This window comes from Barbatula barbatula (assembly GCF_947034865.1).
Source record: "Barbatula barbatula genome assembly, chromosome: 21".
Classification (NCBI taxonomy): domain Eukaryota; kingdom Metazoa; phylum Chordata; class Actinopteri; order Cypriniformes; family Nemacheilidae; genus Barbatula; species Barbatula barbatula.
This window is the reverse complement of record NC_136784.1, coordinates 15,363,620-15,387,743: the sequence shown is the minus strand read 5'-3', so window position 1 is coordinate 15,387,743 and position 24,124 is coordinate 15,363,620. Positions and strand designations below refer to the sequence as shown.

General features: G+C 39.6%; 3 protein-coding genes across 3 annotated transcripts; 1 reads left to right on the top strand and 2 right to left on the bottom strand.

The window, feature by feature from the left end:
- Positions 1-155: 155 nt before the first annotated feature.
- Positions 156-16,394, bottom strand: vars2 (valyl-tRNA synthetase 2, mitochondrial). The gene is made up of 30 exons (XM_079484720.1): positions 15,750-16,394; positions 15,168-15,365; positions 14,996-15,077; positions 14,794-14,894; positions 14,483-14,604; positions 13,597-13,663; positions 13,410-13,507; positions 13,236-13,317; positions 13,036-13,155; positions 12,835-12,943; positions 12,651-12,739; positions 12,314-12,404; positions 11,234-11,361; positions 11,029-11,132; positions 10,471-10,552; positions 9,935-10,011; positions 9,206-9,293; positions 9,017-9,110; positions 8,814-8,884; positions 8,585-8,710; positions 7,756-7,860; positions 5,823-5,891; positions 5,665-5,743; positions 5,457-5,584; positions 3,875-4,027; positions 3,547-3,786; positions 2,906-3,017; positions 1,498-1,685; positions 1,215-1,364; positions 156-457 (listed from the first exon to the last, which is right to left on the bottom strand). Exons 2-30 carry the CDS (start codon positions 15,360-15,362, stop codon positions 380-382), a joined length of 3,228 nt encoding a protein of 1,075 aa, XP_079340846.1. The 5' UTR covers positions 15,363-15,365; positions 15,750-16,394; the 3' UTR covers positions 156-379.
- Positions 16,062-19,643, top strand: ppp1r11 (protein phosphatase 1, regulatory (inhibitor) subunit 11). Its single transcript, XM_079484722.1, has 3 exons — positions 16,062-16,399; positions 16,990-17,098; positions 18,067-19,643. Exons 1-3 carry the CDS (start codon positions 16,316-16,318, stop codon positions 18,246-18,248), a joined length of 375 nt encoding a protein of 124 aa, XP_079340848.1. The 5' UTR covers positions 16,062-16,315; the 3' UTR covers positions 18,249-19,643.
- Positions 19,644-19,827: 184 nt separating this feature from the next.
- Positions 19,828-23,535, bottom strand: cUnh6orf47 (chromosome Un C6orf47 homolog). The gene is made up of 2 exons (XM_079484721.1): positions 21,707-23,535; positions 19,828-21,295 (listed from the first exon to the last, which is right to left on the bottom strand). Exon 1 carries the CDS (start codon positions 22,605-22,607, stop codon positions 21,708-21,710), a length of 900 nt encoding a protein of 299 aa, XP_079340847.1. The 5' UTR covers positions 22,608-23,535; the 3' UTR covers positions 19,828-21,295; position 21,707.
- Between the last annotated feature and the right edge of the window lie 589 nt (positions 23,536-24,124).

The window sequence follows — 24,124 nt, the reverse complement described above, 5'->3', positions numbered from 1 at the left end:
GGTCATTTTGGTCTTCAAGAAAATGCATCTTGATTCCATTTGTACTGGAAAACAAGACAAGAATACCAAGTAAGAAAGTCATTTTTAGCGGTGAACGATTCAGCAACGAGAACAATTTGGCGCTCAATGTGGCGTTTAAACTGGGGAGTTGTTTTCTCAATCTATTTATTTTCAGGGAGGTCATTTGGACTTTGATATCATTTAGACAAATATAATTTTATAAAAAAGTAATTTGTTAAATAATTTATTTAACATTCAAGTTACATCAAAACAAACATTCTATGAAGATACACCAACCATTTATTGCTATACAAAGACACCAAAACGTCCCCATTGGTTAGTGGCTTGCTTTTGGTCTTTGCATCCCATGTGTCTATGATCACTCTAATTTCTTCATGTCTCCCAAAGCTAAAAGTTGGTCCTCAATGTTCTTCAGATCCTCCTCCATGGCTGCAATCTGATAATTTCAAAACACAATACATTTATGCAAGATCCTTCAGCTGCTGAAATATATTATTCTGTTGACAAGAGCGATCCTTCCTCATGGGAACCATCAAATGGAAAATATGCAGTGCATGCAAAAATAGTGCAATCTGCATAAATACATGTAAATAATTTCATATTGAACTTTAATAACGCACATTGAATAATGATGAGGTTTTCTGTTGAAAATAAAATTACTATGGAGTATGCAAAAATGTGCATAAAAGCCAACTAGAAAGCCGGGAGACTAGCTGGTGTTTCAATTTGGTATTCAAATTCCTTTGCTTAGGTGGGTGAATATCATTGTAAAATATTAGGTGATATTTAAGAAAATGTTTACAATTGTATTAGTTTAAAAAGCTTTTTTTGCATAACAATTCGAAATTTTACATATAAACATAAAAGGTTCACATTTGTTGTGCCTTACTGTCCTTCTCAACCTTATTAACACCAAGGCCCCCCACTGTATTCAACAATATTTAAAGACCCCCCCTCCTGCTTACAAAAACTCAAAATGTCTACCCAATAAAATATCTCAGAGGTTGATATTAACTGGAAAAGTGCTTGGACAAATAATAAGAAATATCTTGTTTAAAAATGTATTTCAATGCTCATTTTAAATGATTAGTTATCGTGAGGCCCCCTTGGAAATCCGCTGGGGCCCTCTGGTGGGCCACGGCCCCTCTATTGAGAACCATTGGTATAAACTATCCATTACTCAAAATACTTACTTTATTGTGCATTTCTTGCCTGACACGATCAGGAACTTTCTCTGTGTAGTTGGGCATGAGTGTGCGAGAGATTGCTTGCTTGAGTTTGTTGGCCAGCTTTTCTCTGCGCTGACAGAGGACTGCTCTCTGTTTGTCAGCATTAATACCAGTCTGAAGGAAAGAGAGAAAGACGCAGAAAAAGGAGTTGGAACTGAAGCGCTCTTTTCATTTTTTCACAGCTGTATATATTCTACACACACAAACTCATACAGAGAAGTATTTCTTTTGAAAAACCCTGCAATACCTGAACACTGAGATGCAAGCGAATGGAATGATCCACCACCCCTACAGCACTGCCCTTGGGTGGAGGTGAGTCCGAGAAACCTCCATCTGGACAGTGCAGATGCAGCTTTGAGATTCGACCCAGGGTGCAGATAGCAGATCTGAAGTGCAGAAGGGTCTGAGCTTGATCGGGAGCACACACTGCCCACACTAGAAGACAGATCTACATGTCACACGATGGAAGACGTGTCCTACAATTACGACAGAGGGTACATACTACAAATAAAAAAAGTGAAATGAATGACTTGGACCGAATAATGAAAATAAAGCAGCTAATAACAGTTCATAAAAAAGATGCTAACTGTATAATATTGTAAAAAAAGCATCTCAGGGTGAGAGTTTATAGAGCTGATTAATAAAATGGCAAACTGTGGGCAATGTGTGAATGTGTCTTTTGTTATCAAAAATAACTCCCTATTAATACATTTGTGTCAAAGTTTTCCATTGTTTTGGTGACTTCTATTATCGTAGTCTATTAGTACTGTTTGAGTAGCCTACTATTATTGTAAAATGTGGAAATAATATTATAAAAAGATGAGCAATGCTTGGAATACACCAAATGTCTACACTAGGCATCAACCACTTGCTGACTTTGTAGTCGCAGAAAAAAAACTGGGCGTCATATATTGAACGAAAGAGGGTCACACACGACCAGACTTAAAAACACACGCTTCTTTGCAAGATGCCGCAAGGTGGATTAAACAAACATGGATGTGCAGAAGATGACCGCTATAGTTGTTGTAGCAACTCTTTGTGCTAAATCGAAAAAGAAAAAACGAGGCAGATGCATGTGTTGTGAAATCGGCTGACAATATCAAATATGTTTTGATGTCCTCCAACAGATGAAAAAAATTATTCGGTGTCTGTGCCCATCATACACCATGCAATTTTCTGTGAAATCTGTCAACTCTGACCAAAATGTGTAGACTCGTTTACTCATCCTGAAAGGTTAAATGGTAAATGAGCAAATGTCGAGTAGTGTATTCCAGTACTTCGATATACTGTAGTTATTCATTTTTTATTAATATATCGCCGCTGTCCTTCTAAAACCTTGTATGTACAAAATCCACAGTTGTTTGTGAAATAGAAAAAGACACTGTACTTTTTAAATACTGTGTTGTCAAAGCTGACCAGCAATTTTAATACTTTTTATTGGTCAGATATTCACAAAACCAAACAAACATAAAGGGTGGCTAATAATAGTGATTATTATCATAATAAACAATCACAAAATATGGAGATACAAGGTTTCAGAAGGACAGCTGCGATATGTGTCCTGTTGTTGTAATGGTGTACGATTCTGTCACCAAGATTCAGTTTACATCAATTTTTTCTTTTTGCGCTTAGTCAACAACATCTTTGTTTCTCACAGTCAGGTTTTTCTTTCGTCATCTGGCACTGGGCCCTCAGTAACCTCGCCACTCTGACCACTTCCTGTGCCAAAGAGAAATCTGCTTCCTCCTTAGGAAAATACCAGAGCTCCTGTGTTAAAAAAAAAGAAAGAAATGTCTATCTCTAGTGATCATAATAAAGCCATATCACACAAGCAACAATGTGCTTACAACCAATAACTATTTTACAGGACCATTTCAATGTGGAAGAGTGATACAAAACACTAAAATGACACAAAGCACTTATGGTCCAATGAGATTTAAGAAAAACAACCTGCTGTTGTACTGTATATTTCTCAATTAAAACCTTAAATTAAGTCGTGCGACTCGGCGGCCATCTTTGCAATGACCTCCCGGCAGTTATTACGTAATTCAAACAAGACGTGAAAAATCCACTACAATCGGCTAAAATCCAAATTAAACGCCATCTTTAAAAACTGCGTTTTTTTTAGGTTGTTTCTTAAGATCAAATCGTGCTTAAAACAAAAATGTTCATGTTGATTTGGATACAACGCGTGCGCAAAGCTTTGCTAGGGCTTTTTATTGAGCGTAGCATTCCTCCCCATTCATTTCAATGGCAGTGACGCATCTTGTTAATATTAATATCTTTGATGTTTCACCAGCTGTGAGGTCTTTGGGTAGGGCTGCACACACAGGCTGGTGGGGTTCTTGATGGAGCCGTCGCTGTAAGGCAGGAGTCTCTGCCACAGCTCCTCTGTGAGGAAAGGCATGAAGGGCGAGAGGAGAGACAGAGAGATAGACACACTGTGATACAACACAGATATGGCCATCTGTCTTTCTCGCTTCATCTGCTCGTCGCTGTCCGAGGTGTGTTGTTTTAGCACGGGCTTGATGCTTTCCTAAATAAGAACGAGATAGTAACAGCGCAGTTTTTAGAGGATCTTTTAGGGGAAGTCTAAAAATTGTCATTGACATTATCAAACTCACTAGGTAGACGTCACAGAGACTGTGCACCCAGAAAGAATGCAGTGCGGAGGTGACGGTGTGAAGCTCGTAGCTCTCAAAAGCCTCTTCACACTGCTGAACTGTGCTGTACAGTCTTGAACATATCCACCTGTCCATGCTGGAGACCGGATGTGTCTGAGAGTGAAAGACATGGGCAAGAGAGAGATATAAAAACACAGGGAAAGGAACAGAAGTATACTTTAATATTAGTGGCTATCCAATTTTTGGAGAGCATTTGATGGCATCTGATAGAGCGTTTGGACCTGGAAGCGGTGGTGCGTGATGTCATACTTAACAAGCAGATAAAGAATGAGTAAGTGTGTTCAAAGGTTTCACAGGTACTGTATGCATACTAAATATTAATGGTCTAATGAGCCATGATTTCATAGCAAATGAGAAAATATTTACTTTACACCACTTTCTCAGATGTAGTGCAAATACTCAACTCGTGTGTCATCATGACATATTAAACACAGCCTAACAAGTCTGTGCAAATCGGCCATTTCAACGCAACATTGTATTGAGATATAGCAAATGCATTTTTGGTGAAAACTGATAAAGGATGAGGATGAAAGAGGGTGTACTATGAAGAGAAAGACTGTGTAACATCGGCACATGTTTTATTCTAATGGGTTTGTCATGTCGCGCCACATCCAGTGTGGACAAAGTTGAAATTATAATGGGTTCTAATGTGTTCCTAATGTCTTTGGTCGTGTCGCGTCAGTCACATCTGGTGTAGACACAGTGTAAAATAATAACAATATAGAGGAGCTATACACTGTAAAAAAAACTGTAATTGCATTAAAAAACAGTTTTTTACAGATCTTGGAATTACAGTAAACAAACGTCAAAATACAGTAAAAAGACTGGACATTTTCAAGAAAAACTATAATTTTATATGAAAAAAAAGCCATTTATGAGAAATACATGTAGGTTTTTACAGGACATTTTACAGTGTATTGTTGGGTTCCTTTTCAATTTTCAGTCGATGAACAATAAAACATTGACAGCCAACCAAAATGTATTCTATTGAAAATATTGTGCATTAAAGATGTTAAACTGCAACGGGCAAACATAAAAAAAACGATGTTATTATCAACTAATGTGGACGCTAATGTAGTCAATATAGTTATTGTTCTCAGTGTAAAAGGACCTTCATAGCCTGTCAGTAGACCTCTGGCCAAGTGGATATGGTTGAAGTCTGACAGCAGTAATCTCAAAACACCAACAACCATTCAAATCAATACATACAAAATAATGAGGGCCAATACCTGTAGCCTCATTCATTCTAATAGATTCTCTGTCATTTATTTATAACTGTGATTGATTTTACACCAGCAATGTATGTTTCCTTTCATCACTTTGCATCTCATTAAAGCAACTAAAGGAACTGAAAAGGAGGAACAGTGCAGGTGGAGAACAAAGAACATGATAAAGTATGCACTAAATTTACAGCCGAATACAGAAACAGAACGGAGGAGGAAGACCATTAAATTACAATGGCAACATGCAGATGGGACAGTCTGAGATTGATTTAATGAAGAGATGTTCACGTGTGCCGTACCTCCGCTAATGATGCAGGTGAACTGGAATCCTTCAACGCGGCGAGGGTGAAGCGTACCGCCTGCCACATCTTATTACAGAAGTGTCTACAGCTCAACAAGTGGGACACGGAGAGGCTGATGTCCTCTCCTGAGGTTTGGACAAAATGTCAATAAGTGAATGAAGATGGTAACGTTCGATGACAGAGGTTTGTAATGATGTCGACTCACCCTGGGCTTTGTAAGAGCAGAGAGCAAACCTCAAAGCGTCAGTCCCACACTCTGGAATACCTTTAGGGAAATCTTTCGCCTGTAGAAAGGACACATTGGGAATGAGGTAACCTTGCTCCGATGGGTACGACTGCTCAAATCGGTAGAACGGTACTGACCTGCGCCTCCATGGCAACAACGCTCTCTCTCGGATCTAAGTTTCCTTCTTTGATTTTCTTTTGAAGTCTCTGTGGAGATCAGACCGCGATGTTACTGACAGAAGGATGAAGTTGTCATGACAACAAGGGCACGAGAGTGACTAAAATAGATGTTTCAAATGTTAACCGCGGTATCAGATTTGATGATGGATTAACTGTGCTTTTAAAATGAGTTTTGTAGAAGTCAGTGGGGAGATGTTCTGCTCGGAGGGATTGATATCTTACTTATGTCCGACCGTACATTGACTTGTTATTAATGTAACTTCTATTATTTGATTTAAAGTCGCAATCCATAACTTTTGGCACTCTATCGCCATCTCTGTTTGAAACTATACATTTTTTTTGGTTGATGTCAAACTGACATGTTCCACAAATATCGACACAATAGTTCAAATAAAAAATATTTTTTATAAGTGTACCCTTGTGAACCGTGGTAAGGTAAGGGGTCGGTTAAGAATTTTGTATAAAAAGTTGAAATAAAAAGATTGCATCTTTAACAACACAAATGTAAGCAAACAACTTGTCAAAACGGTTCAAAGCAAACCGTTGTTACTTGTTTAAAAAAAATCTAATAACGTAGACAAATTTCAACAGGACTGACGCATGCTGTAATATGACCAGTCATTTATGTTGTTGTCATCACCCGGGTGTTGTGAGCGTGTGCAGGTAAGACCTGAACAGCCCATTTTGCGGTTTAAACTAAACTCATTCAAGTCTTTTGCCAATTTAAACATTTTAGTGCAAGATGATTCATAAGAAAACTCGCTCGCGCGCTGTGAGAAGATCTGAAGCGAGCACAAGGAAAGTTTTGAGTTGTCTTTGAAAGTCTTGTGCTTGAACGGATAAATTCACACAATAGTAGGTCAAAATGCCCCACTTGTTGAGTATCTTAAAAAACATTGTAGGTTATGTCTTAAGTAAACGGACGAAACAGACAAAAAACAACACAGTACTGTTTACTGGAACATTGCGTTCCTCATAAAGCCACAGCAGCATATCTGTTAAAGGTCAAGGACATCACTCACTGCCTGTGACTCAATAGCTTCTGTATCTTCAATTATGATTCATCTTTATTTAATTTGTACATACAGGTATGCAATGTTATTGTACTGAGGTAGGCGGGACGAGAGCCGGGATTCGAGGCCGGTGCGTGAGTGACAACGAGCGTCAGCTGAACGCGTACTGGTCTCGTATCACGGAGGAGATTGGGAGCATGAGAGGACGAGCGACCGGACTTCAGTGAGAGAGGACCAAGCCTGTTATGTTTGTACATTTTAAGTTTGTTTATTTAATTAAAAGTTGTTGTATGTTGGCCGGTTCCGGCCTCCTTTCTTTCTTTCATTGAACCTTGTTACAGTGGTGCCGAAACCCAGTAGGAAGGAGAGACATGCTGTCGGGGAGGCCTCGCCGCCGAGTGGCCTAGCGGTGCCGGAGAGTGTCATTATTTATTGACTTTTTCAAAACCTGTATATGACAGTTTTGTCTTTGGAACACATAAGAGGATATTTAGAGATAGTCTCCATTGTATGGTTTTGTGGCCATACATTGGAAGTCAATGTTGTTTGGTTACCAACATTCTTCAAAGTATCATTTTTTGTGTTCTGCAGAAAGTCACACAGGTAAATAGGGAGCCGCAGAAATGACGTGCTTTTGTTACCCCAGACCTTATTTCAGGCGATTTAAATGTTGATACATTTTTGGCAAATTTGGAGTTTATTTTCTTAGTGATAATCCATACATGGGTTTAATACACATTTTTGATGTATGAAATACTTCCAAGAATGAGAACATCTCCTCCCACCAAGTACACTGTTACAGGACTGTGAGATAAAACAAAGACTACGTCAGCACAGAGAAATAAACTGACTTGCTGTGGAAAAAAGCGTTGCCATACCTCCAGAGAGACACCTGAAATAACATCCAGTGGATCGATGACATTTCCTAAAGACTTACTCATCTTCCGCCCATATTTATCTCTCACCAAAGAGTGAAAGAGCACCTGTTTGAAAGAAAGAAAGTCAGAGGGACGGTGCAGGGAGAGAGAGAGAGATAGCAAAACAGACAGTAACATTTCAGTGACTTGTGAGATGCCGTCGGTACATGACGCACATTGTAATTACAATCTCAATTCCTGCTGATCTTAAAGGGGTCATATGGCACGAATACGTGTTTTTCTGTCTTTGGTGTGTTGTTATAAGTTATAAGCCCATGCATGTAATGCAATGTAAATCGCTGTAAATATCCAAAAATTAAAGTGTCGGTACAAAAGATGCAATCTATCTAAAAGTGTAATCTATCACCTCGTGTAACCACACCCCCACAATTGGTCCGTTCGTGGTATGACTTGACTAAGACCGCCCAAATGTAAATGCAAGTAAGGTGGGCGTACCTGTCAGTACAACTGCTTTGAAACCTCATGTTCCAAATATGGTAAGAGGCGTAATATTTTCTGTCACACGCTGGCAGTATTCAGCCAATCACTATGCACTGATTAACTGGCCAATCATAGCACACCTCGCTTTTCAGAGCGATGAGCTTTGTAAAAATCTGCACATTTCAGAGAGACAGTGCAAAGAGGAGATACAAACATGCAGGGTATGTGGAAACCTTAAATCATGTATTCACATTGAATTACATCTAAAACAAACGATAATGCTCGTTCTAGCCGTGTCATATGACTCGTTTAAGATATGGCATTTAAAGTTATGAGCCATCTACGCAACCTGTTTAAAGGGCAGATGGCCGGTCAACTCCTTGCCCAGCATCACCATCCTGGCCACCCAGAAAAAGATGAGGTCACTTCCTGTTTCCAGAATGGAGTTGGGGTAGAATTGTTTCAGGTCTTCTTTCTGTAGATAGAGTCAGATCAAAGCATCTCATCATACAGGACAATACGCAGACGTGCCTTGGTGTTCGGCTTCTTTCATGAAAATGGTCTTTGAAGTGAAGTACCTGCTGGGGCCAGCCGAGCATGGCGAAGGGAAAAAGACCTGAAGAGAACCAGGTATCAAGCACATCTGGGTCTAAAACAGAAAGTTGCATGTTAATTTATTGGATCTTATAGTGCTGTTGACAAATAGACTTTCAACAACAACATATATATTAAAGAGTTAGTGTGATAACAGAACTGTGTTTAATGTGAACTCAATCGTCACCCTGTGTGAGCGTGATGTGATCCGGATTCACTCCAAACTTCACAGCGGCACGTTCCCGAGCCTCCGCAGCAGTTCGGCCCCAAACCCACAGCTCCTACAAAACATACAATGTGTTAAAACCTCACATCTCGATGTTGTAGCAAGTATATTCAGAGACATTATAATAATTTTGATAATAACAGGCTCCACCTCTTGTGTGTCAACAGAGTTTTGTAGCGTCACTCGATAGGCTGGTATCTGATGACCCCACCAGAGTTGTCTAGAAATGCACCAATCACTGCAAGGTAAAGTTTTACACGACATTACATTTTGTGATGATGACTGGCTAGCAAATAAGTAAAGGGGTGATTCTCACGAAAATGTCAAACATACCTATATACCTATATAATCACCAAAGCTCTATATACTGTAAATAAAACAAACATTTCATTTGATTTTTTCGCAATATTACCACACCCTTGTGATCGACCAATCAACAACAATCACATAAATGAGTATCCAGACAGATTCAGTGTACAAAATTTAGCGGCATCTAGTGGTAAGGTTGTGAACTGCAACCAATGGCTTACATCTCACCTCCCTTTCGAAGCACTACAGTGGCTGACACAGGACTAAGATTTCACTTCTTTGCTGAAGGAGATTACGTATTTACGAAACGCGCTACTGCAGAAACAACATGACGGTTTCCATGCAAGGGCCCCGCAGTGTATGTAGACAGAAATAACTCATTCTAAGCTAATAAAAACATTTCGCTTCATTATGTAAGGTCTTTATACACCTCTGAAGATAGTTATGTCTATTATATTGCATTTCTGTCAATATATCTTCCAAAAAAACACACTTCAACAAACAAAAAAACAAACACTGTTACACAGCATGTCACTTTGGGTTCTATGTAGTGGGAGTAATAACACTAACCTGATGTTAGACAGCCAGTTCCTCCACATTTTTGTATGAAACTGAGGAATGATCTGTAGCTCCCCGTCTTCTACCGCCTGAACAAAATATTTACAAGCGAGTCGATGCTTCAGTTATCATAATCATCAATAAGGAATAAGGAAAGTTAATGAGCCAATAGAAAGCTTTAATGTTTGACACTATTATTGTCTAGTAGCAGGAAGTGTTTTTTTATCCCATGATAACTCAATGATGTCCCTTACACTTCTTCTGTTGCTCTAGGGAGTATTGTGACAGGGACAGTTAATGACCCACCGGCTCCGGACAAATTGTTTAAAGTCAACAAAACAAGAACATGTACACAAAGCCAAGATTATGCCATTCAAACGGTTTACTGTAAAAGTATGTGACTGTTTTTATGAGTAAATTATGAGTTCCTTTATTAGTATTTAACTATGAGTAATATATACATATAAATTCATTATGAGCCTTATGATGAGTCTAAGAATTGTGCAATATGAATATCAACCGCACGTTTAAGACACACACTTACTCACTTGAACTGCATTTTGTGCCATTTCTTGACACCGTACAAACCATTGTCTCTTCAGCAGCGGTTCAATGACATCTCCAGAACGGCTGCGTGGAAGGAATGAGATAAAGGCAGGACACAAGGTCAAAAGTGAGCTGTTTTTGTTCAGATAAAAATCGATATGAATGTTTCAAAGAAATAGTCTGGCTTAAGGCTGGATCGCGCGACACGACTTCTAAATCCGTCTCAATATGCCACGCTTGTTCTCCCTTTCCGTTTCTCGAACGTCCCGACCTCGCGCTCATTTGGCTAGTCAGCATTACGATTTCACAGCGGAGCATACAAGATTTCCTCTAACGCCAGCTCAAAATATGCAGTATTTAATATTTTCTGATTTGGGTTATAAAAACATTTACACACAATGTGCAGACTGGCTAAACCAAGGCAGGTGTGGGTTGGGCTCACGTTGTGTAATGTAAACCAGCCTCACTTCGAGTGAATGAATTAGCCAAATATATTCTGCAGAGTTCTGCATGAGGAAACGTTTACAGCTTACTTGTATTTTCACCTTCCAACTGTTTACCTGCAGATTGGTAATGACATGGGGTGACTTTGCTTGTCTCTGAATAACTTCTTCTCCATCAGTGCACTGATCACTCGCTCTCTGGCGTCAAAGCGTTTGACTCCCTGAAGTGACAAACACATAATGTATACACCATTCAACAATCCTCCGGATATCAAGATGCGTTGGCATCAAAATGGTCACTTAAAACGATTGACATGCTTACCTCTAGCCACTGGCCACATAGTGATGACATAGTTCCATCTCCTCCAATCACAGTGAGGCGTGGCAGAGCGTGTCTCTGGGATAGCAGGAAGTCGGTGTGGTCGTGAGCTGGTGTCACCTTAACAGCACCTATCAACATGCAAACAAATTGTATCATATTTGAAATACACAGCCGCAGAAAAAGTTAAGTCACCATTCAGATTTTTCATTTGATCAGCATTTCTAGATGTTTTGTGGCCTCAGGAGTGACATGTCACGGTTTAGGGCAGAACCCAAGCACAGGGAGACGTGAGATAAATGACAAGACTTTATTCAAACCAAAAACCCTCAAAGGGGAAAACATGAACAAAACACTAATGGGCCGCTAACAGGGAAACAAGGGGGCGGGGCTAAAGGACGCGACACCGGAGAGAGAGCATGGCGTGACAAATCAAAACAATGTTCTCTCTCCACACAAAACATATGGGTATGACATGATCCTGCCACAAGACTCGAAAACCAAGACAAGGAGAGGCAGGAACATGACATGTCATGAAAGTCATCCAACAGCAATGTGAAGGACTTGCAGTACAACAAAACCAAAATAAATCCAGGTTTTTTAATAAAAACTTTTTTTAGCTTTTCCTAAATACATGTACAAATATTATTGAAAGAGTGAAAATGAACGCGTTTTCTTTGCAGTATTTGAGGTCTGAAAATATACAGAGCATCTGTATATGTTGACCTGTTTTTCCTCTTTTCACTTTCTGCAAATAAATGCAAATTGTTATTTACATAATTAAACGGAAATGCTTTGTTTATTATGAATAATTAATTTACATTTATTTTACGTAAACTTTAGTATTTGCGATAGAAAACTGTGGTATGCTCTAGTATATTACTGTTATTACATTAAAGTATAGTGTTATTAATATAGTATACTACAGTATTTTGTAGTATAAACTACAGGAAATTAATAAACCGTAGTTAATGATGTAGTGTACTTTTATAGAAAGGTATCTAGGAATTGTACTACAGGTTACTAGGGCAAATACTATTGTTTACTACATGTGGAAAGCTTCTTCAGATCATGTAAAAATACCTGTGCCCAATTTCATATCCACCAAAGTGTCAGTGATAATGGGTAACAATCGATCTGTAAACGGGTGCCGACAGTATTTGCCATGAAGATCCTGTAAAAAAAAATGAATGATTGTACCGAGTATATACACAGTTACAGTTATATACAAAGTTATGCAAAAGGTGCATGCAACACATATTAACATGCACACTGCATACCAAGTGTCTTTTAAATGTTGTACTATGAAGCAGTATGGCACAATATATTGTTTCAAGCACAGCTGTGGGTATGATAGGTCATTATTTTAAAACACAATGTTAAAAATAAAGCAGGACATCTGAAAAAACAGTAACTTTACTTGATATCGAGGGTCATTAGGATGCACGGCAATAGCCACATCTCCCAGCATTGTCTCCGGCCGTGTGGTTGACACGGCAACCTCTTCTCCTAAAAGAATAAATCACACCTTAGAAACATGGGCTGAAATGATTCACAAGTCATCTGAAATAAAAAAAGAAAGACCAAATAACCGAACCACTCACCCAGTCCCTCTAACGGATATGCAAATGTAACAATCGTCCCAAATTCCACCTTCTGCTGATAGCCAGGAACAGACAAAAGAGTTTTGCCTGCAAGCTCTTTCGAATCCACCTAAATATACAAACCATATGTTACTGTACGAGAAATGTCTTGACGCGATGTGTGTGATTACACACAGTGTTATGTACGGCTCAGTGATGTACCTCTATGTCTGAGATGGCCGACTCTAATGCACAGCTCCAGTTGACCAAACCTTCAGAGCGATAGATGAGACCAGAGTCACAGAGTCTGACGAAAGCCTCCGTCACGGCACTGCTGAAACCCTGCAGACAACAGATGTAAGGTGAGGACGATAAGACGCTGGTGCATTATGGGTAATAAAATACAATCTGGTTGTTGTTACCGGGTCCATTGTGAAACACGCTCTGGTCCAGTCCAGAGACGCACCCAGTTTTCTTAGCTGATGATAAATTTCATCCCCCTTCCTGCAAAGCAGGTGAACAAAAACGATCATTTATGATGCAGCGTTGCACAGAAGTAAGCCAACGTAAACTAGTGCAGGGTGACGCAGACTCACTCGTTCTTCCATCTCCAGACTTCTTTGAGGAACTCATCTCTGCTGTAGTCCTGTCTGAGCTTTCCATGCTCTCGTAACAGCTTCCTCTCAACCACTGACTGACAAACACAGGCCATCACAACAACACTGTCAAATATAACCGTATGAACTGTTCTACTGTACCAACAGAGAAACGGACATGAGATACCTGTGTTGCAATCCCAGCGTGGTCACAGCCTGGAACCCACAGCACTTTGTAGCCCTGCATTCGACGCCTGTTATACAAAGAGAATGTGTATAAAAATGAAATGATCATGGTTTATAAATATCTTTTTGGTTATGCTACTGCACACTATCCACAAGAACTCTTACAACCCCTTTAATCTAAAATGTTTGCAATTAGTTTAGTAGCTAGATGAAAATGTCTTTAGAAAACTAGATCAATATTTTATCAGTATTTTTAATGGGTTGAGTTGAAAGAGATAAAGCAAAAGTAGCCAAAACAAGAGTCTTTAAAAACTCAACCCAGGATGCAGGTCATGAAGTCATTTTGTGTAGGCAGACGTTACAACTTTAAAGGAGTAGTTCGCCTTTAAAATGAGTTCGCCTTTAAAATGAACTCACCCTCTTGTCATTTTAAACCTGTATGAACACAAAAGAAGATATTTGAAGGACGTTGTCATCAGCCCCCGGTTTGTGCATTGGCTTCAATGGAAGTGAATGGGGGGCCGTGCTTTTCTGTTACCAACATTTTTCAAAATACCTTCTTTTGTGTTCTGCAGAAGAAAGAGAGTCATACAGGTTTAAATGACAAGAGGCTGTGTAAATGATAACAGAAATTTCATTTTGAAGGTGGACTACTACTTTTATTTGAACATTATTCATGAATATTTTCATCTGCGTTGTACTGATGACTATTATTAATCAAAAATGTTAAAAATATTCATAATAAAAGTTAAGTAACTGTGGTTAGGTATATAATATAGTGAAGGTATATCAGTCCCAATATTCTCCTACAGGTGGCTAAAATGGCATATTCCCATTTGGAAGCTTTTCATAGCAGATATTTTTGATAAGAAGTATTATAATGTTACCAGCGAGCCAAGGCGTCCTCTATAGCAACTGTCAGCGCATGTCCGAGATGTAAGGTACCCGTCACATTTGGTGGAGGAATGCAAAAGGAGAAATATTTATCAGTCACATGAGGTAGTTTACCCTGAGAAAAAAGCAGATCAAAGTGAAGATTTAAAACTATGTTAAACAAAAGCATTTGATTTATTACCAAAGTGGGGCACATTGCTTGTCAATTCTATTTGAGATGCATTTATTATGTTTATATATATTTATCAGCGTTTCTTTTGTATTTTAGGAATAGTTAAGATTTAAAGTGTAATTGTTTTCCTACATGCTGCTCGGGGCTGAAGAATCCCTCTTTCTCCCACCACTGATACCAGCCATATTCCACATATTCTGGGCTGTAGGACTGTGGGAAGGGCAGGGAAGTGTCTGAAACAGAAGGGAAGTTTAGAATGCATGTGAGGTATGGACGACAGATTGGAAACGCAAACCCGCCCAAGTACCAAAAGTTAGCATCATTGTGCTGATACCTTTCTTTTCTCCGGGTAACAGGGCAGCAGTATATCTTATTTTCTCTTTTTCCGACCAGTCCAGTCCAACGTCATTAACATCCTGCATGGGTCAAACAAACAATATGATGCTACTTAACTTTATGGCCTAAAAACAAATAAAAGCATAACATTTCAAATAAACGTAACCCACGCTACTCAGTATAGTCTTCTCTTTCTCTCGTCTACGTTTGGCTTTTTCTGCTTGAGTCCTGGGCTGTGTCGATGTTGTATTAGATGATGCTGTAGGATGGGCTGATGAGCAGAGCCTGCATCCCCATGCGCTCCATGTCTTCTGTAGATCTCTGGACCAGACTCCCGGTGACACCGCGTGCACACGCTTCCACATGTCCTGAAACACAAAAACAAGGGTTTGAAAAGAGGGACTTCTCACAATGAAATAATTGTACTGCCATGTTTTTTGGACAAGTGCTTGAATGATGATGGCACTAGTATCCCATTGATACCATCTTATACAATTACTGAATGGTACCACAATATTATAAACAACAATAATAGTTTGAATGTAAAGCGTTCCTTTCGTCCTAAAAGGTAAACTTGTAGTATCTCTCATCTAATATAATGTTAATGGGAATTGTCAAGGATTTCAACATGACCAAATCCAAAATATGAAAATACACGCAATTTAATGACAAACATATTTTGCAGTACACACGACCCACGTGATCAATTGTTGAATATCAAAAATACAAAATAAGCTCTTAAATGAATGTACCTTCACTCAATGTGTGCTGGCAGAGGGCGCAGACATGTTGCGGATACACCGCTGAGTCTCGCTCACCATTATGTGTGAATATATTGAGGTCGAAAAGTCTCGTGTGACTAAAATCCTCCCAATAAAACTCAAATCACTCTTTTATCCATAAATGTATATATAACTAAAGAAAAGAAACTGGCGATATACTTCCCTGCGGTTATGCGAGTTCAAATGTTTCTTATCGGACGGTTCTAGAGGGAACACTGAACTGGCCGCGCCTACATTCCTAGCGAGCTACACGACTAAGGCAGCTGGGTTGATTCCGAACACAGTACAGAATTGCAGTATACGTAGGGCACTCGCTAGATTTTGAAACACGCCCGCTCCAAGTAAGCGGTCCGTCCGTAAATCCCTCCGCCCGAGCTGCGCTTAGTCCGGGGCTCGTTCTCACACACTCTCGCTGAATTCGCACAGCCTCCAGAATCTCGACGCGTCAGCGAAGCAGCGTTCGTCGTTTTGACATTTTACATCCAAACCATCGACCGAGGGCCGTTTTGACCATTTGTTTGGCTTTTATCGGTGATATGGCGGAGGTTCCAGGCAACGTTACAAGGAGTGAAACGATAACGGAGACCGTACAGACGGCAACACCGCCTCCACCCCAGCAGGTATCTGTCCTAAATACTCAAAACGACCTAACAGCGTCTAACGCGTGAGAATCACCGACACGTGTGTTTTCGTGATCGATCATTCAATCATTATGGTCGTTTATATCGTGTAAAGTTGACGCTTTATCTGAATACCAGCGTAAGGCACGTTTACTAAACATCGTGCACGTCAGGGTGCGTGTGCTCAGCTTATTGTTTATTTTCCAATCGTAAAATCAATAGTCGGACATTACACACATTACAACAAACGTTGCCCATGTTACACGTCTTTTCTGCAGATGCCACATTGCAGTTGTTGCTCATGCACCAATACTGACATTAAATAAACATAAAGTCAACGAAACGACTCTAAAGCTTTTTACGTAACCTGCTTAAACGTGGCAGTTTTCTGCTCCAGATCGTTTTAATTCTATTGTCATATATTTGACCCTAAAACGTCATTTTTGTTATCATGGTGAGTATAAAACGTACCATGGTGCTTTTGTGGTTTATTGTTAATGATTAATATCGTGGTTTTACACATTAAAAACATTGCTGAAGAGTTATTTCAATGTATTTTCTAATAAATGTTTATTATTCTTCCATGTCAGGAGGGCAGAAGCCTGACCATCAAGCTCAGGAAAAGAAAGACGGAGAAGAAGGTGGAGTGGTCCAGTGACACGGTGGACAATGAACATCTGGGCAGAAGGTCTTCCAAGTGTGAGTGTGAATTACAGTCGTTTAAAGGGGTCACATGACCGTCTAAAACGATTACTATCGTTTGTTTTAGAAGGATTGCAGTTTACATGACATAACGCTGTATTTTCCACATTCCGTGCGTACATGTACGTATCTTCTCGCAGATGTTTACAAAGCTCATTGCTCTGAAAAGCGAGGTGTGCTAAGATTGGCCAGTTAACCAGTGCGTAGTCATTGGTCGAATACTGCGACTGTGCGATGGAAATGTAACGCCTCTTTGCATATTTGGAACATCAGGTTCCCTAACAATTGTACTGACAGGTACAGCCACCTTACTTGCCTATACATTTGGGCGGTCTTAGTGAAGTCATACCACGAACGGATGTAGATTTGTGGGGGTGTGGTTACACGAGGTGTTTCAGGCAGGTCTGGGTGAGCATTCGCTTTTAGATGGAATGCATATTTTGTTCCAACACTTACATTTTTGCAATTGCACGTGTCTAATACATGCAGGGGCAACTTATAACACACCAAAGACACAGAAAAACACGTATTCACGCCATATGATCCTTTTAATGTACAGATGTGATGGCGGTATGTCTTTGTAAAATATCATTCATGACTGGTGTGTGTGTATCGTCTCTTGTATTGAGAACTAATGTGCATGTAAGTATAAACATAGCCCCATGCATCTTAAATTATTAAATATGTTCCTGTAAGCCATGGGTTTGATACCAAGGAAAGGCAAATACTGTTAAAAATATATACATAGAATACACTTTGAATAAAAGCGTCTGGCAAATTCAAAGTAAATGAAGACGTGTGGAGCACAGACAAATCTAGGCCATCCATGCAACTTTAAAATAGCTGACCTTAAAAATCTGGTTAGATCCATCAAACGGTCTAGTTAATGTCTCATTTCTTTACATTTTTAAAAAATTTCTGCTGTCAATTGATCTATTTAAAGACTTCAGTTATTTTCCCCCCAGGTTGCTGCATTTACGAAAAGCCTCGACAGTTTGGAGAGTCTTCCTCTGAAAGTGAGGGAGATGATGAGGAAGGCTGCGGAAGTGCGCACTGCATTCTGGGACACGGGAGAATAGGTCATGGACAAAGAGAGGGTGGAGGATCTTCAGTGCCCCCCAACTCTGGAGGAACAAACCCACACTAATGAATTAAAAGAGAGGGAGTGTGTGTGTGTGTTTGGAGGGTAATGGGAATCGTGGGCACTACATTCATAATCCCTCATCTTCACTCACTCATTGCACCATCACTTGGTGTCAAAAGCTTTTGATTCATGAAAGCTTGTATGTAATTTTAATGTGATTGGTTTTCCCTGCAGTCATTAATGTGATGACTAAAGCGAAGACTACATGTTTTTTGCCATTTGAATGATGCGGAAATTTTGTTGTACATGGCAAATGGGTTTTATTTCTTTTTGTAAAAGCTCTATTTATTTGATTATCTGAATATCTGGTTGTGCATACAAGGAAAGGTTTCTTTGAATGCCACATAGGAAACTCAGATTAGAGGTTATAATCTTAAATGCATTCTCTAGTTTGAGTATTTTGGTCCGTCTGCCTGAATAGAGTAAAAATAGGAGTTTTATATCAAATCATTTAGTGTGTCACTATTCAAGAAACCGTATTGCTTGACGTCACTTGGGCTCAAACTCATATTTGTATTGCGTGCTATAAGGAATACTTAAGTTGGACGTTACGAGAATTTAAATCCTTTTAATAAACATGTTGAGAGAATTAAAATCAGACACCTGATGCCTTTTCAGACAATCAGACAGGTGACATACAAATAACAAAAGAGTCTGCATGTATACAAACATTGATGTGACGTTACCGTCTATTAAGGGATTATTATTAATATCACCTAGGTCATATCTAAAACAGACCATAATATAACACAGAAAAATCTACAGTGTGTTGTGAAGGAGAAGAGATCATACTCCGAAGTGAAAACATCTTAGGGTAGACCGGTAGTTGTGCACGAAATCGATCTAACAAATGTGTTGACAGCTGGATTTGATGTATGGGTTATTCATTTGGACCTCAAACTAAATACAGGGAATAAATGTAAATGGTGCAAATTTCAGATATAAATGTGAGAGTTACATGTTGTCAGGAAGATGCGTAGTAAATGTACTTGATTTTTAATGTGTAAACTGGCTGTGTGTGGAGGTTGACTGAGTTTTAGAAAGAGCACATGAGAGCGTGTGGCTGAATGCTGGCCGAGACCAAAATTCACATAACATCTTTTCTCCTCTCTCTGGGGTTGACTACAGTTTACAGTTCATCCCCGTTTCACAGCGTTTAATCGTATTCCATCATTCATATGCAACTGTTGTCCCTTTACAGCGAACGCACCTGTATGTATATAGCAAGGGTCCCACAGTGGATTTAACATGAATAAACAAATGTTAAATGATGTTGTTTATATCGATTAAATGCAATGGCAACCTGAATTTTTGTATTGACTGATTGATTACCATCCTGCTTTTCGTTGTTGTGTAATGTTTATTTTTATAGGGATTTAAAAACTGCGCTAATAATGGATCTCATCAGCTTAAAAAATCTGTCTCTCATACAGCCTATACATATCACTGCAGCGATGAATCATATTAAGAATGAGTTAGTTTCTATAAAATGAAATTGATCAATATATTTATAATTAAAAAATTTATTTAAATTTTAATAAAATAATTTCTACCTATCATTCAAACTCCAACCATGATATATTAAATGTGAGAAAGAATGTTTATTTTAGCTGTGAGGACTATCAAAGGCTCAGTGTACAGCACTTAAGAAAGGGTGATGTAAATTAAGAAATGTAGATCTCTGTCCCACGCCAAACATCAACCCATGTCCCCTCGGTCAGGCTACAGAGCATCAATCCCTTCGACAGTACAGCAGACATTTATATTCACAGCTGTGACCCGCACTACAATGAACTCAAGACTTACAAAAGAAATGACATTTCAAAGGTTGCACATATTCATGCATTGTTCAATCAGGTCCAAAGAACAAACATTTCTGACACTAGTTTTCGTGTTTAAATAACATGAATAATCTAGAAATTCATGCGTCAGTACCCTGAAGTAAACAGGCCATTTACAACAAAAGACAAGCGTTTCACGAGACACAAAGCTTTTCATTGGCTGAGAGCAGGGTTGTGCTAATCACGCATAGATAAAGCAGTTTAGTAGGAGAAAGCTATTCTTGCAAGCACGCCGGACACGTTTGTGCAACAAAGCATTAGGTATTCAGCTGTCAGTACACCGTTGTGCAAACACCGCTTTCAATTTCTATACCCACGATTCGCTCTAAACTGGCTAATGTACCAGGTACTGTTAGGCACAACAGTAGCATTCAGAACAACATGAAAATGAACTAAAATATAAATGAATCAAAATAAAACTTGAAGACATTGAGTGGATGCCGTAAAAGAGCGTATATAAATATAAGTCAAATGATGAGTGGTTTTCATGACACACCCAAAGCAAAAGGTATACCAAACTATTAACGTACCCATTTGAACACCAAGTTAAATGAAATAGGATCGATTATAATGTTCCAGAATAATGTAGTGGTCAATTATCTGTTTGCTGTATAAATGGATTAAGATTTTTCTTTGTAATTCACTTCCAAGTTCACCAACACATGCGAGTGACTTGACTAATGGACTGCATAAATGATGGGAGTTACAATGGACCTGATCCATTAAACATAACAGGACATTAGCTTTCAGACGGAAATGAACACTCCAAAAACCCTGCAAGATGTACAGTACATACAATGTGGAGTCGCCAAGCGTCAACGAAAAAATCTGATTTACAGTCAATGCAATTCCCTGACAATCAATCGATCAATGCTGGTTCTTCGGTTCTGTGCATAGTCCTTTTTGTCCGTGTGTATTTTGCAGGCCGTCTCCTGACAACCTACTCTCCTCGCTGTAATGATGCCACTTTCTGACTGTCAATAGACTGCAGTCATGATCACGTATCCTTTTGCTGGTGTGCAATGTGGTTTCTACCATAGTTTTAGACATAGTAAAAGTGGAGTGTTAGGAAAATAATATCTTCCGTAGGTGGAGAAAGATGTGCTGGTAGATCAATGACCTTCTTCCTTATCTCATTGGCCTTTTGGAGTGATTATGTCTATCCGTAGTATCCAGATCAAAGATCTCAAAGCAGGATCAACAAGTATGCTGAAACAGAGAAATTAATAAAAACAAATTACATTATGCATTCATGTTAACCTTTTCAAGACATTATGCCATCATCTTCAACAAGATATCGGCTAGTCCATGTAATGTAAAGTCTGTATGTGCTCTCCATGGTTGCAGCACAATTTCAATGTATTTAAGCGCGGTTGTAACACTGACCAATCGGCATTTAGGACCAGAATATTTCATTTTCAGAGCTTTAAGTTTACAGTGAATTATGTATGCAGCATCACAGACTATAGGCATCCTGCCACAGACGCAAAGTTATAGAGTCACTGAACAATTTTCAGAGAGATACCTATAACAAAATTCACAGGAACACCACATGCACTGCTTATCTACATTGTTGGATAAAGAAAATGTTTTTAACTATCCTAACTCGTCATTAACTACCTTATTTTAACTTCTTTGTTTCAACCGTCTGCTGTGGGACATTCTGCTCCACAGTGTCCTCATAGTCTTCCTCCTCCTCCACCTTATTATCATCACCTTTGTCATCGCTCTCCTCCGACTCACTCTGGCGTACACTGACCGAGATGACCAGAGCTTGCACCATACCATAGATCAAAGCAAAATGAGGCAGGTATTCCTGCACCACCCAGAGCAGCCCGGCCATCCCGACAGACGCTACAAGAAACATGGCCATGCCATGGAGCCACAGTTTCAGGGCGCCCTGGACCCCCAGAACATCCAAGATGAACTTGGACGGAGGGGACACGGTTGTCAGGAATCCCACCACAAACAAGTCAAAGAAGTGCCGGAGGAAGTTGAAGCAAATCTCGTAGTGTTCCGGTAAAACCTCTCCCTTCCACGAGCGAGAGAAGAACTGGAATGTTAATTCCTTTCGGGAGAGCGGTGTTGGAGACGGTGGAGGGGTTCCATAGTCGGACTCATCATCAAAATCCCCACTCCCTTCACTCCTGCCGGCACATTTTCGTAGTATGAGCCCAGTGGACGTCAACCATCTGGGCCAGTAAAAGTAGCTGGATGGATGTAGCCATCTCCTCCAGCGGGAAGAGCTTTGGCCTTCCACACGGTCGATCTCAACCTCAGGCCTGATCGCTCTCAGCTCTTCTATTTCCAAAGGTTTGATGTTCTCCTCCTTCGTCCAGAATTCCTCCGTCTTCAGGTCAGTGGCTTTCTCGCGCCTCCAAACCCAGGAAGTGAGTCCCCGTAAGCCCCACTTGCTTTTATCCTGACTGTCAGTTGTCAAGGGCTTGGTTTTACTGCCCCAGGTGGAGTACAGATTGGCTGGATTGACCCACCCCCAAACTCGCCCTACAACAGCTGCCATGACTGTATTGTTTCTGTGTGACGTATTGGGAAGCTAAAACTTTAAAGTGTCTGTATATTAATTTAACAAATATGTCGTTGCTTTCGTGTACAATAATGGTTTCCTACAAAGCTGTGAAATATCTAAAACAAAGTGTTAAATGTTCTTTACGTTATAAAAAACCGTTGATGTCTCATCAAACCTGTGTTGGGGTGTTGCTATACATGAAATCGCAACAAACTGACTCACACCCGACCGACATAAAAATATGAAATAGATGAACGCAAAAATATCATAGTGGCAGTATTTTAGTTAAATGTTGTACATTAGACGAATTTTAAAACACGTTCCTCGGGCGAAACGGCTTTAGTTAACATGCCTGAACAAGCCGTTGCTAAACTCGACAACTATACACGCCTCACAATGTTACTTGAAAATCTCACGACGTACTACGAGACGTGCCTGCGTTAAAAAAACACTTTAGTTTAATAATAAGTAAAACACTAAGAGCGGATCCCTATACATACAGACTACGAACGTCACATTTGCTCAACTTATCGAGGCCAACTTCACACTTCTGTTCGCCTTCACCCCGCTACAAAAATGCGCGAAATAAATCCTACGAACGAATGAAGTGATAAAACAAAACACAGTGTAACTCCATCAGAAGCGGAACCCGCCGCCCCGACACAAATCACCGGGAAGCGTACAACGGGTCTGCTGTGTTTCCTGTGCGCGAGCTTGCTGGCTTGTTTACTGTGCCTGGTGACGTACTAACAAAACTGGTTCGTGTGTTATTTACGACCCCGTGACCTTCATTCTGAAGACTTGTGGGTTTATATTTATATAGTCGGGTGATATTCGTCACGCGCAGGCCCGGGTTTACTCGCGCGAGCGAGCGGCTGGAGTATTTTAGCTTGCATTTATTTGTCTTGCGAAACATGAAGTTAAAAACGATCATCTCCACGTGAATGACAACTTCAGACGTCGGGTTTTCATAATAAAAGTCCTCATTGATCGCTGTAGAAGGGTTGGCTGTATTAACTCGCGCAGAATTCTGGTGAGATTGAAATGACAAGGGCAGCGAAAACCCTTTTTAAATCCGTTTCAGGAAGGCAAAACTGATAAAACGATTTCTTAGAAAAAAATGCTTGTTTCTATCATTTGTATCTAGAACATTTTTACGGTCAAACTGCAAAGCCGTTTACCCCGACGTCCCCCAATTTAGCTATTTTGTGATTGCTATGATATACACGTGTATTTATAAAACAAACACTGCAGTAAAAATTGTATCTTTGGTAAATACCATCTCAAAATAGTGTTACAAGTATACTTGCATTCTTTACCCAATAGATACTTTGTATGTTGCCCTTAAATTACAAAATGATGAATCACTAGGTGTCATGTAATAGGGTGTTGGCATTTAAAGAAGTACATGCTATGAATGACATGAAGGCTATATTCAAGAATACAGCAGATTATCTGCGCAGTGACCTAATAATGGAATCAGTCAGCAACAACATTACAAACTAAATAAA